Source organism: Trachemys scripta, chromosome 1 (assembly GCF_013100865.1).
Source record: "Trachemys scripta elegans isolate TJP31775 chromosome 1, CAS_Tse_1.0, whole genome shotgun sequence".
Lineage (NCBI taxonomy): Eukaryota > Metazoa > Chordata > Testudines > Emydidae > Trachemys > Trachemys scripta.
In genome coordinates, this window is record NC_048298.1 from 319,176,478 (window position 1) to 319,189,871 (window position 13,394).

Sequence of the window (13,394 nt, forward strand, 5' to 3'; positions counted from 1 at the left end):
ATGTATTAATACACCTCTACGCCAATATAACGCTGTCCTCGGGAGCCAAAAAATCTTACCATGTTATAGGTGAAACAGCATTATATCGAACTTGCTTTGATCCACCGGAATGCACAGCCCCCCACCACCACCACCACCCCTGGAGCACTGCTTTACCGTGTTATATCCAAATTCATGTTATATCGGGTCGCGTTATATCGGGGTAGAGGTGTATATCTAGAAAACTAAGTTAACAAATCTGTTCTCACTCTGTGTTACAGTTTAATTCAAGGCAAGACATAAGCGAGTGTAAATATTAGAGGGCAGGACCTGTGTCATCCTACGTGTCTGTACAGCACCTAGCACAATAGGCCCTTGATCCTAATTACAGTCTCTGGGCAATATCCTAGAACAAAATCTCATCATCAACAGAAATTTAAAAAAAGATTTCAAATTATGGCAACCTATGACACAATGGTTGAGATTGTCAAAGACACTTAAGGGAGCTGGACACCCATTTTAATGGATGGTAATCCAGCATACAATCTGCTACGGAGGTGTGAAAATCCACCCATACTCTTTACATTAAAAGTCTGAATGAAAAGCTGGGACACATACCTGCCAGTGGTATTCAAGGCCTGCCCCGTGAATTTATCATAGCCTTCAGGGCCGTAATTCCATAGCACGGTTTCAGCAGCAATAAAATATCTTCTTTCCTGACCAGTCAACGAAGGCTGAGAAACATTTTTATGGCAGATCTGAACGTTATACAGCCCCTTCATACCAGCTAAAGTGTAGAAAAAATCCACAAACAGTTCTTAAAACAGTGCAAGTTTCACCATTTCAGGCATCTTTTGGTGCAAAGTTAATGTACATTAGTTTCAGTAGAGGAAGGTGAACAACATGGACTGGGAGAAATGACTTGGATTGTTTGGACAAATTTATGTTTTTAAAGAGTTCCCCAGTTTATATGGGGTTGAATTCTGCCACTGTTACTCTTTTTAGCATGGCACATTATTTCACAAGTAATACCATTGAAATCAAAGGGACTACTCATGGAGCAAGGTACTAGTCAAAGGCCTAGATCCTCAAAGGTATTTATGCACTTAACTCCCATTGATTTCAGTAAGGATGGCAGAATCTGGCCTTTAGGGTCTGGTCCTTTGAGGCACTGAGCACCTCCTGAAAGGTATGAAGTATCCTCACCTCTCACTGACTTCAGTAGGAATGGAGAGGGTGGGCAGCATCTTGTGGGAGGCACTCAGCACCTTGCAGAATCAAGCCTTGATTGCCTGATCCAAAGTTCATAGAAGCCAGTGGGAGTCTCTGGATCAGACTGAGATTGTAAGTTCTTTGGAACAGGGACTTGCTCTTATATTAGGTCTGTACAGTGCAGACGGAGAGCCAATTGGGTGCTTATGGGCTCTTGTGTAATGCAAACAAAACTTAATAATAATAGTAAGTTCTTTCATGCAAAAGCCTCTCACTGGCCTTCTAGAAACCAGTTTTATCAGATTTCTTTAAACAGAAAAAGTATGAAATGTTTTACCTGACATGACTTTTTTTAAGTGTAAAAGAGTCTATATCAGGGTGGGCAAAATACAGCCCATGGGCTGGATCCAGCCCGTCAGGGCTTTGGACCTGGCCCGCAGGATTGCCACCCCTGTGGCGCTACGGGACCTGCACCACTCCCGGAAGCGGCTGGCACCACGTCCCTGCGGCCCCTGGGGGAGGGGGGACAGAGGGCTCCACATGCAGCCCTTGCTTGCAGGCACTGCCCCCTGCAGCTCCCATTGGTTGGGAACGGGGAACCGCGGCCAAAGGGAGCTTCGGGGGAGGTACCCGCAGGCGAGGGCAGTGCGCGGAGCCCTCTGTCTCCGTCCCCCTGGGGCCGCAGGGACATGGTGCTGGCCGCTTCCGGGAGCGGCGCGGGGCCAGGGCAGGCAGGGAGCCCCCCTGAAGCCACTCAAGGTAAGCAGTGCTAGGCCAGAGTCCTCACCCCGAACCCCTCCTGCACCCCTCACCCCAACCCCCTGCCTTGAGCCCCCTGCCACACCACACCCCTCCTGCACCCCAGCTCCCTGCCGCATCCCGCACCCCTTCTGCACCCAGACCCCCTGCTCTGAGCCCCCTCCAGCACCCTGTACCCCTTCTGCGCCCCAACTCCCTGCCTTGAGCCCCCAACCGCCTGCCCTGAGCCATCTGCTGCACCCCGCACCCCTTCTGCATCCCAACCACCTGCCCTGAGCCCCCTGCACTCCTCCTGAGCCCTAACCCCTTGCTCTGAGCCCCTTCCTGCACACCACACCCCGCACCCTCTCCCATACCCCAACCCCCTGCCCCAGCCCTACATTCATGGCCCTGCTTGCAATTTTCCCCTCCCAGATGTGGCCCTCAGGCCAAAAATTTTGCCCACCTCAGTCTATATTCTACAAGACAGTGCATACAAAGGGCCTGACCCTGCATTCATTGCTCACCAAAAGCCCCAATATGCACAAAAGTACTGAGCTAGGGCTGGATCTGGCAACCCCTTCTTGTATGAATCATCTTCACTCACACGAGTCACTGAAGTTTTATGCTCGCTGATGATTTGGCACCATATAACTTTTTGTCAATGACCGAAATCAGACTCATGATATTTATTTGATGAAACAAGTCAGTGTAAGATGTTAATGTCCTGGGAAAATGTAGGCCCGCAATCCTACTTCTGCTCGTTGAGTTCTCTTTTTTAGTCTGAAATATGTACTATAAATGATCTAACTTGGCATCTTCCTGGGAGGATTTGCCAGATCTGTATCACTGTACCTTGTAAATGTTCATTTACTTGACAGGTTAACAGCCACTTCCCAACATTCCCTGCAATCATTTCCACTGTAATGAAGGTTGCTGGAAATAGGTTGACGACGTCTGCCCTGTGGCCTTTGTTAATGATGGTGTGGCCATAGAAATACGCAGAGTGGATGTCTATCTCGTTACCCATCCCAATCAAATACCAGGACACGGATTGACCAGCACACATCTCCAAGGTGGGGAGATTTCCAAAAATGTAACCATTAATAGCTAAAAGCAAAACAGAACACAACCCATGAGATACAAAGGAGAAGCACAGATTGCTAGTAACTCTTATTTAAAGAATGTAAATGCCTGGTCCTTAAAATAAACCCGCAGAATGTCCATGCTGAGACCATATCCGAGCTAGGCAGTTAAAACCCCCCTCAAAACTCTCCTTTTCCATTATGCCTACAAAAAACTTGACAACGGTTAGGCCGCTAATGTGCAGAGACCTCATGCTGACCAATATTGTTTCATTATTTCTTTGTGCCCTCCCGTCTGTGCCTCTGTATCCATCTAGTCTATTATTTCTTATACTTGGAGTGTGAGCTCTTTGGGGGCAGGGACTGTCTGTTTGGTTTATGTTCGTACAGCACCTACCACTGTGGGGTCCTGGTCCATGACTAGTTGCTACGATAATACAGATATAAATAATTAATAGCATGTATTAGTTGCAGCTGAAGAACTGTTCTGAAAGGATGAGCGGCTGCTACGACTGAAAACCAGAGTGCAAACATTGCGGCAATAGTTCCAGGTGGGAAAGAGGAAGGAGCACTTTGCAGTTAGATCACAGGCCTGGGCATCGAGAGACCTGGATTTCTATCGCTACTTGTTGAAAACTTCCTGGGTGATCTTGGGAAGCCACTTAGGCTACGTTTTCACTGAAATCTGTAAATAAATGGCCTGATTTTGAAGTTAATGGACACTGTGGGTATGCAACACCTCTGAAAATCATAGAATAATAGAAATGTAAAGCTGAACAGGACCTTGAGAGGTCATCTAGTCTATCCCCCTGTGCTCAGAAAGGACCCAGTATACCTAGCCCATCCTTGACAAGAGTTTGTTTAACCTGTTCTTAAAAGCTTCCATTAATGGGGATTCCATATTTCCATTAACTTCAAAATCCGGCCATTTATTTAGGTGTGTAAATATGGGTTTAGGTGCCTAACTCTGGGCACTCAGATTTGAAACTGATTACATTAATCTCTCTCTACCTCAGCTTCTCCACATGCAAAGGGACTACACTGCCACCTACCTACATTGCAGGGAGCGAAGAGGCTAACTTCATGAGACCAGATCTTCAGCTGATACAAAGGGCTGTCGTTCCACTGACTGCAACAGTGCAACGCCAATTTATACCAGCTGAGGATCTGGCCCATTATTTGTAAAGCACTTTTGAGCCTTGGCCACTCCCCACTTCCAGTAGTGTTTTTATGCACTACATCTCACAATGCTTTACAAAAGGTCAGTCTCATTTCTCTTTTGCAGGTGGGGAAACTGAAACCATTTGCCAAAGTTCAAATAGCAAGCCAGTGGTAGTGATGGGCACAGGAGCCAGGCACCTTCCTCAGATCCTGTGCCCTACATACCATGCTGCTTATAGACTTGAGGGGAGGCTTTCCGTAAGTACAATGGGTTAATAGTCTGGCCCATCCTCAGCCTATGCTTTCATTTCTTCCCAATTAACAGAGAAAGGAAAGACATCTAAAAAGGATCTATAAGGAACAGCAATATATTGCAGACATGAAAAGAGTCTAGTCGCTATTGCATGACAAGGTTGTGCTTGATAGTGGCTGCTCACCATGCATTTTGTTGCTGTTCTTGAAACCTTCATCCTCTTTGTCAACCGTGGTTGGGTGCAAGCAGAAAGCTTTTATATTTGCATCAATGTACCAGCTGAGATTTTCATCTACAATACTATACATCAGGGCAAAGCCTTTAGCAGCATCAGTGCTTTGTATTGAGGAGTCATCTAAACTTCCTAAACAGCAAACAAACAGGAAAGTACTAAAAAATAAAGTCAGAGTTAATTACATTTTAACATGTTTCTTCTTACAGTAAGTCTGAATGTACAATATTTCTGAAGTACTTTATTAAGCTGCAAGACTTTTACAGACCAATTTCAGCATAGTTATTTGAATGAATGACCATACTGAGAATGTTAATTCAGCTTCATATATACAGGCAGATGGGACGATTTCATAGGCTACCCTACGAAGAATGACTCTGAGGCACTCAAATGAGGCAGGCTGGGTTTGAGATTAGGTTAGCCCCTTTCATAGCAAAGTCTCCCTCTTCCTCAGGAAATACAAAGATTGCCCCAAGGTAGGCATACATTTTGTATGTAAAATACATGGGCCAGGTTATCATTTCAGATGTACAGAGCACATTCCCGTACACTGAAGATTCGACATGCATGAACATATAAAGATATATTCCATACAAAAAAGCCTGCATTAGAAAAACATTAATGTTTCTAACTGAAGCACTCTGTAAATCATAGAATCATAGAACTAGAAGGGACCTTGAGAAGTCATCTAGTCCCGTCCCCTGCACTCAAGGCAGGACTAAGTATTATCTAGACCATCCCTGACAGGTGTTTGTCCAACCTGCTCTTAGAAATCCCTAACGATGGAGATTCCACAACCTCCCTAGGCAATTTATTCCAGTGCTTAACCACTTTGACAGTTAGGAAGTTTTTCCTAATGTCCAACCTAAACCGCCCTTGCTTCAATTTAAGCCCATTGCTTCTTGTCCTATCCTCAGAGGTTAAGAAGAACAATTTTTTGCCCTCCTCCTTGTAACAACCTTTTATGTACTTGAAAACTGTTACGTTAAGGTTGCCTGCACAACTTTAACACTTGTCCCTTGTACGACAGTCATAGGTGCTGGAGCACCCATGCAAAAAAATAGTGGATGCACCCACTAGCTACCCGCTGACCAGCTGTTCAGTTGCAGGTAAGAGGCGCGGAGAGGAGGGAATGGAGCAGGGGCGGGAAGAGGCGGAGCGAGGGCAGGGCACACTCAGGGGAGGAGTGGAGCAGGGACGGGGCAGGAAGAAGCAGAGCAAGGGTGGGGACTTAGGGGAAGTGGTGGGGAGGGGGGTGAGGCCTCTGGGCAGAGAGGGGGTGGAGCACCCACCCAGAAAGAAGAAAGTCAGTGCCTGTGATGACAGTCTTTCATGATATGATCACATGCCATTTTTCCACAAAACCACTGCCCTGTTCAGTTGGCATACTGGATGATACTCTGTGAATGAGGCAGATGTTCAATATTTATTTTTGTCCTCATTTTTAGACATGTGGTCTCATCTGCAATGCACTGCTCACTACGCAACCTCTGCCCTAACTGAGGCAAGGATCTATGGATGTATAGGCTGGTCACAATTTACTGTCCTCTGGAGCAAGAGGGAAGCAGCAAGGGAATTGTCCCTGAGCCACAATTCCAAGCTCCTAGAGTGGTACAACTATAAACTGCCCCTTACTATGAGCTACGTACGGACACAATCAAGCCCATAACATTTACACCTGTAAACAAAAACAATTATTAAGAAGCTAAAACAGGCAGAGGGGCTTTCTCAGTATTTTCAGCTCTGTACCTTTTTTACAAACCAGCAGTGGTCCGATTAACCCAGAACTGATATCTCGAGGTGTATCAATGTGCGAATGGTAAATCCAAGTCAGGCAGGTTGGGTCTGCCAAAGTGGGGGCATATTCTTTCTTCACTGGCCATGTATATGTATAATTTCCACCAGGAACAACAATATCATCCTCTTTGCTTTTGCCACTTGTTCCATCTGGGTAGAGGGCTCCTAATGGAAGAAAAAGGGCGTTTAAGACCAAACATATTGGAAAAACGGGTTACCCTAGATAAGTATGGAATTTCTTCTGTTTGTTACATTTTTTGGAAATAACTTAACAACGTATTTCACAAACAGACCAATGACAGCAGCAATTGCAAACACAGAATCATTTATAAATCAAGGCGTAATTCTGAGAATAGCCTCCAGAATAAAAAGCCATCACAATATTAGTAAGTATAATTTTCAAAAGACATCATGTTCAACAGACTGGTAATGTTGATTTACATCTGAGCTGTTTTGAGAGGTTGCCTCTACAGATTAAAGAGTACAAGATAAAAGAAGCATACGCAATGCAGAAAGATACATCAAAGAAACTCTGTCTGCTTCCATGTTAGTGCCATGCTAGTAGCTGTGCCTGCTGCTGCTAGTATAAAGAACTGCACAAGCTACCTGAGACATCTGCGATGGCAGATCTTCAGCTGACAGCAGGACTGGTCCATGCGCCTGGCTCCCACACCCAGATGAAGGCATACGCTCCCATGAAGCATCCTATTCCCGGCCATTTAATTTGGGGTATTTAAATCTGGGGCTTTGGCCTAGCCTGTTATCACAGATGTGATTTACGGAGGCACAATCCAGACTAATAAATAGCTGTGTAACCCAGGGTGCCCTTTAGAAGTAATGGTCCATCAGCCTTGTTTACACCTGGCTGAGCTGTCAGCCTGCCCTTTGTCTCTGAGAAACTGGTTTGGTCACTCCCCAGACTTATCTGGGAAACATACTTTTAGACATCTCAAGTTATGTTTATAACTTCACATATACAATGCGGCCATGGTATTACTCATCAGCAAATTATGATTTTTTAAATGATACCTCACATGGCATACCTCGCCCAAACATTATTACAATAGTATGTGTAGGGTGTGAGCACAGGGGTACATTCCGTCACAACAGATAGGGGCCATTTTCAAAATTTAGCTACAGAGTTGGGTTTTGAATTCAAATACTTTCAAGATTTGGGGTGTTGGGTGGGGAGTTTTGATTCAGGCCCATTTGTACCCACATTTGCTAAAAAGTTCACAAAACTCAGAAAACTTTTTGGTGATCCTGGCACAACTTTGGGGTTTCATGATGAAAGTTTTGTACATGTTGTTCCACTGTGATACAGAAACAGCCTCTAGCTAAACTCAGCATCTTGCAGTTTCTCACTGGAACTGTCCAAAGAAGCCAGGTCAGGTCTCACACACTTCTGTGATGCTGAATCTGAATGATTTTCTTTCAGTTATAAATAAGTGGCAACTAGGGCTGTCAAATTATTTTAAAAAATAATCGCAATTAATCGTGAGATTAAAAAATGGTTCTGATTAGATGGAATTTTAATCACACAGTAACAGAATACCAATATAAATTTATTATCAATATTTTTGGATATTTTTCTACATTTTCAAATATATTGATTTCAATTACAACACAGAATACGAAGTGTACAGTGCTCACTTTATATTATTTTTGTTACAAATATTTGCACTGTAAAAAAGATAAAAGAAATAGTATTTTTCAATTCACCTCATAGTTCAGCCACAAATGATTGAGCTTGGTGCAGAAATTACTGGGTAATATTCTATGGCGTGTGTTACGCAAGAGGTCAGACTAGGTGATTGTAATTATCCCTGCTGGCCTTAAAATTGTTGAAAATGTTGATGACGGAGGTGAGGAGAAAATGCACACAGCATGTAATTCTGCATTCAAACCAATATCCCTCCTTGTGCAAATGACATCACATGTTATAGCCCCACAAAGAGCTATTGAAGCTTAGTCATTTGCCCCTGAGAGAACACATCACTGGAGCCAAGATCTAGACTAGAGAGGAGGATTTAGACTGTCTCACATTTTTACTAAGAAAAGTAAGCAAGGCAGGAAGAAGCTATTTTTCTAAAACTGAAAAACATAATAAATGAGAATTTTCCTTTTTTAAGTTACTGGTTAATGATACTGGTCAGTTTATTAGGAACTGATACAAAGTTCATTAAGGTCAATGGAAAGTTCCTCATTCACTTCAATCAGCTTTGGACCAGGCCCTTATCCAGTATATTCACTGCACAAAGGGAAGGGGGGTAGAAAAAGAGAAATGAGAAAGAACAAAAATGGTTATGTATTTATTATTTGCATGAGTGCAGCACCTAGGAGTCCCAGTCATGAACCATTGTGCTAGGTGCTGTACAAACACAGAACAAAAAGATAGTCCCTGCCCCAAAGAAATAAGCAAAGAAATAAGCAAAGATAGGGGAATACAAGGAAACAATGAGACAATATTGCTGAAATAGACAAGGCAGATAACTGGGTGGGGGAAGCAGTATAACACATAAATAGAGTGAATAATGTGATGGTGGCAAACATCAGGTTAGCGCCACAGGGTTTTTTGGGGTGGGGTGGGGGCAGGAGTTACTTAGGAACAGAAAGAAAAGAGAGGGGCAGCAGAGTGAGGACGACAGGGCAAGGAAGAAGAGGGCAGAAGGGGCAGGTGTGGAGTGAAGCTGAGAACTGTTTTTTACCTTCAGAATCTTTGTCATAGAAGAGACCATGTGGATGCAGAGAATATGGACGGAAAGCAAAGTTCTTTAAGTGAACAACGAAGATATCCTCTTCTTGAGCCTTCATGACTGGACCGAGGAACCCCAGCCAGGATGGCTTGGGGATCTCCTGCGTGTAGGTACCATCTGTGAACTGTTTATAAACTGCTTTCTTGTAAATACGTCCTATTCTGTTGGCTCCTCTCTTCACAAACTCACTCGCATGTCTATAGAATGGAGGGGAAAATAGTTTAAAGACAGAAATACTCTTTTTTAAATTTATGCAAAAGTTGGTGCTTACTATTCATACAAGTGGTTCCACTGAACTCAGCAGGACAAATCACAGAGCTACTCAACCCGAATAAAGGCTGAGGAGTCAGGTCCTACCCTACTGTACTACAATGATGAAAGTTCCCTCTTATGAAACAGTAGTTGTCATGCTATCAGGGCTGGCCTTAAGCACAAGCAAGACAAACAACTGCTTGAGGTCCTGCCATTTAGGGGTTTCTGTGTAATGCCAGCAGCTCATCACTCAATTTCCGCTTTGGCAAAAAGACCAGAAGGAAGAAAGTCCATAGCTTAATCCTCAACTGCTCAGGAGGCCCCAAAAAAGAAAGCAAGCAAAGCACACTTCCCATTCTAGCAATGGGAAAAGAGAAAGAATTAATTCAGGCACCAGTTTAATAGATTTCGTAGCTTTCAAGGCCTGAAGAGGCCATTATGATCATCTGGTCTGATCTCCTGCATAACACAAGTTAAACAACCTCAGCAATAATTTCTCCTTCAAGCCCATAACTTCCATTTGATCTATGGATGAGAATAGGAGGATGAGAGACCTGAATTGCAACTCCCATGAAGCATTGCAGCAGTATTTATAAATTGAAATATTTGGGGTTTTGGCTGAAATTTTTCAGTATTTTAATTTCTGCCAAACAATCCAAATTTTGCAAGGAAAAAAAAGAACACAATTTTTGACCAATTCTAGTCAAATGAGTTACAGAAATCTAAGAATATTGTGTCAACCCAGTTACCTTTAGCAGCCAAAAATACTGTCTGTTTAACAAGAACTATTTTCCATAAAACCATATTAAACTAGCATTAATTATGCCATCTTTTAAATTTTTACTGATTGTATCCCTTATAAGCCTTTCCATGATTTTGCCCAGAATCTATGCTAAGCTAACTGGCCTATTAGTTTCCCAGGTCATCTGATTTACTCCTTTTAAAATACTGGAACAACATTAGATTTTTCTAGTCCTCAGGAACATTCCCAGCGTTCCATGATTTGTTAAAAACCATCATTAATTTTAGAGTGCTCCTTGGCCAATCTTTTACTACTCTTCTGTGAAAGTTATTTGATCCTGCAAGTTTAAACATGTTTAACAGTTGCAGTTTAACATCCTTCATAGCTACTGATGGAATAGAAAGTATTTCATTTATCGCTGTATAATATGAATACATCATGCTTCTTTTTAAATACAGAACAGAAGGATATGTTGAATACTTCTGCCTTTTCTACATCATGACTGATAATTTTATCATCTTTGTCTAGATCGAACCTATACCATTCATTGAAACTAGGGGTAGCATTAGACCTCCAGCATATGTTCCACAGACAGAAATCTCCCACAATAACATAATTTTTCTTTTTACATGTTGTACATAGATGTTTAAAGAACTGCCCATCTGTTCCTTCATCTGATTTGAGGTTTATAGCAGACCTCTGGTAGTGCCGATCCTGTGATTTATCAGTTAGTTTGTGATGCATAAACATTTCAGATCCTGTCCTTCTGAACTATCAGTAACTCTAAAGCCAGTAATGGTCTCTTTAATGTAAAGTACCACCACCCCTATTCTCTTCTACCCACTCTATCCTTTCTGAATAGAATGTATCTAGTGATTTTGACATACCAGTCACATGAATGATCCCACCAGGTTTCAATGAGGACTTGATATTAAGGAGAGTGGACAAGACGTTCTGCAGGGAACAGAAGGACAGCAAGATAGTCTGCTGTCTTCCTGTAGCAAAGACAATACACATCATTGAAAAACTGGATGGGATTCTGAAGATTGTGGGCAAGTTAGTTAGTTACCAGTCTTATCACATTTCTTTTAATAAATTAGTATTTTTAATTCCTCTTTTTTATTATCCAGGGTGCTAACATTGGTGTGTGAACAACTGAAGAATTTCTTCTCTTTACATCCTTTGATGCCTTGATTTTTTACATTCATGGTATCCTGAGTATGAGTTTTATGCTTGAGCTTACTGTGTTTTCCTCCTTAGCACCCTGTCCTGTAGATGCTAGTTTAAAATTCTCCTACCTACTCTAGCTGGTCTGCTACCCAGAAGATTGGTTCCCCTTCTATTCAGATGGAGATAGCTCAAGTCACATATCCTCCTCTCCCCTTAGGTGGACCAATGTTCCATAAAACCAGACTGCTCTATTTTATACCACGTACTTAGCCAACAGTTTATGTCCAGCATCTTCTTGCTGTCTATATTCTCTCATTCACAGGAAAGGAAGGATCCCTGAGAAGATCATTAGACCTTTCCTCTTCTTTCTAAGATCCTGGATGCTTTTGATGCACCATGAAGCAGTGTCATTCATGCCAATGTATATCATCATAGGGAGATGGTGGAATCTCCATCCTTAGAGGTTTTTAAGGCCTGGCTTGACAAAGCCCTGGCTGGGATGATTTAGTTGGGGTTGGTACTGCTTTGAGCAGGGGGTTGGACTAGATGACCTCCTGAAGTCTCTTCCAACCATAATCTTCTATGATTCTATGATAACCAATGGATTCTTGCCCACAATCTTCAGAATCCCATCCAGTTTTTCAATGATGTGTATTGTCTTTGCTACAGGAAGACAGCAGACTATCTTGCTGTCCTTCTGTTCCCTGCAGAACGTCTTGTCCACTCTCCTTAATATCAAGTCCTCATTGAGGTTTGTCTGTCTTCTTTGGAAAGTCTGTGGTCTTCATTTGGGTATGCTTGACATTCTCAACAGCTGGGCTGTGCATCCATACTCAGGTGTGTCCTGTAGAGATCCCTGTTCTTTCCCTTCAGCTGACTCTTCCAATATATTCTTTGTGGCTACTGCATGAAGTGCCTGAAAGTGATTAGATACCTCTACATGCATTGAATTTCACCTAGTCCTCTTTCTTCTGGTGGGCACAGATTGCCCATCTGCTTCTGGCTGTGTAAAATCCTGCTTCTCTGTCTTTGCTTGGTTACAAACAGCTAATTCTCCTCCCTGTTTTCCACTCTCTTCTGTTCCCTGGAAATCTATTCATTCTACAGATAGATCTGCAGTGGTGCTGCCTCAATCTGGTTGTCCAAGAGCTCTTTTGCTTCTCTAAGGCTAAACAGGCTCAATAGCTGCCTTTCCGGATCTTGACTCTTTTCCTCCAATACAGCCACCACCTTGCACTTTTTGCAAAGGACATCTCTTTCTTCAGGCAGGACCACAACATGGCACATCCCTTGCAGATCATGATAACGTTCCATCATTGGCAATCCCTTGTTGGGTATGTAGAGTTGTCCCTGTAGACAAAAATTCCTATACTCCCTGTAGAAAAAATATCCTACATTCCCTCCAGCAAACATCCTCAGGAACTTCCTTGTTAGCCTCTCTTGTTTGCCTGCTCAGCTGTTTGCTTGGAAACTGACTGCCACTGGTAATCCCATTGACTTCAATTGGACCATTCACTTATTTAAAGTTATGCACATGCTTAAGTGCCTTGCTAAATCAGGCCCTAAAGGCCTCGTTCAGACTCTGGCAGCAAGGGCTCCATGCAAATCCTTAGGCCATTCCTGATTTCATTTTCCCAATTTATCCATTTCTAGCAATTCTTAAGCCCCAGCAGGCAAATTCTGTTTACACACATGGATGGAGGAGGAGAATGTAGCTTCAAGGAGTTATCAAAAGGGAACAAACTGCAGCCCTTTAGAGTCTTACTGATTTAATTTCAGCTTGCCATTCCCCAAAATAAGTGCTCTGATATATTAATTCCAAAAGGAATTGTAGAGTAAAATGCTACAGCAATAAATATTTCACCCCGAGGACACTAAGACTAATGCTGATAATCAGGCCATACAGTAAATGTTTATGAGTTACATGTAATGTTAACATCTATTTCCCCCATCAGTCACAAAGAATATTTTGCCAAGGATTGTCACCTTAAATGATATTTATGTTGCCTTTGATCTT

General features: G+C 42.8%; 1 protein-coding gene across 1 annotated transcript in view; it reads right to left on the minus strand.

Moving 5' to 3' along the window:
- Window positions 1-13,394, minus strand: part of HEPHL1 (hephaestin like 1) — a 53,901-nt gene that overhangs the window by 33,360 nt on the left and 7,147 nt on the right. Inside the window, exons 2-6 of the mRNA XM_034758947.1 lie at window positions 9,166-9,410; window positions 6,410-6,622; window positions 4,613-4,792; window positions 2,785-3,039; window positions 598-766 (exon numbers count right to left, since the gene is read on the minus strand). Of these exons, the coding sequence (XP_034614838.1) occupies window positions 598-766; window positions 2,785-3,039; window positions 4,613-4,792; window positions 6,410-6,622; window positions 9,166-9,410 (1,062 nt within the window). The remainder of the gene's footprint in view (window positions 1-597; window positions 767-2,784; window positions 3,040-4,612; window positions 4,793-6,409; window positions 6,623-9,165; window positions 9,411-13,394) is intronic.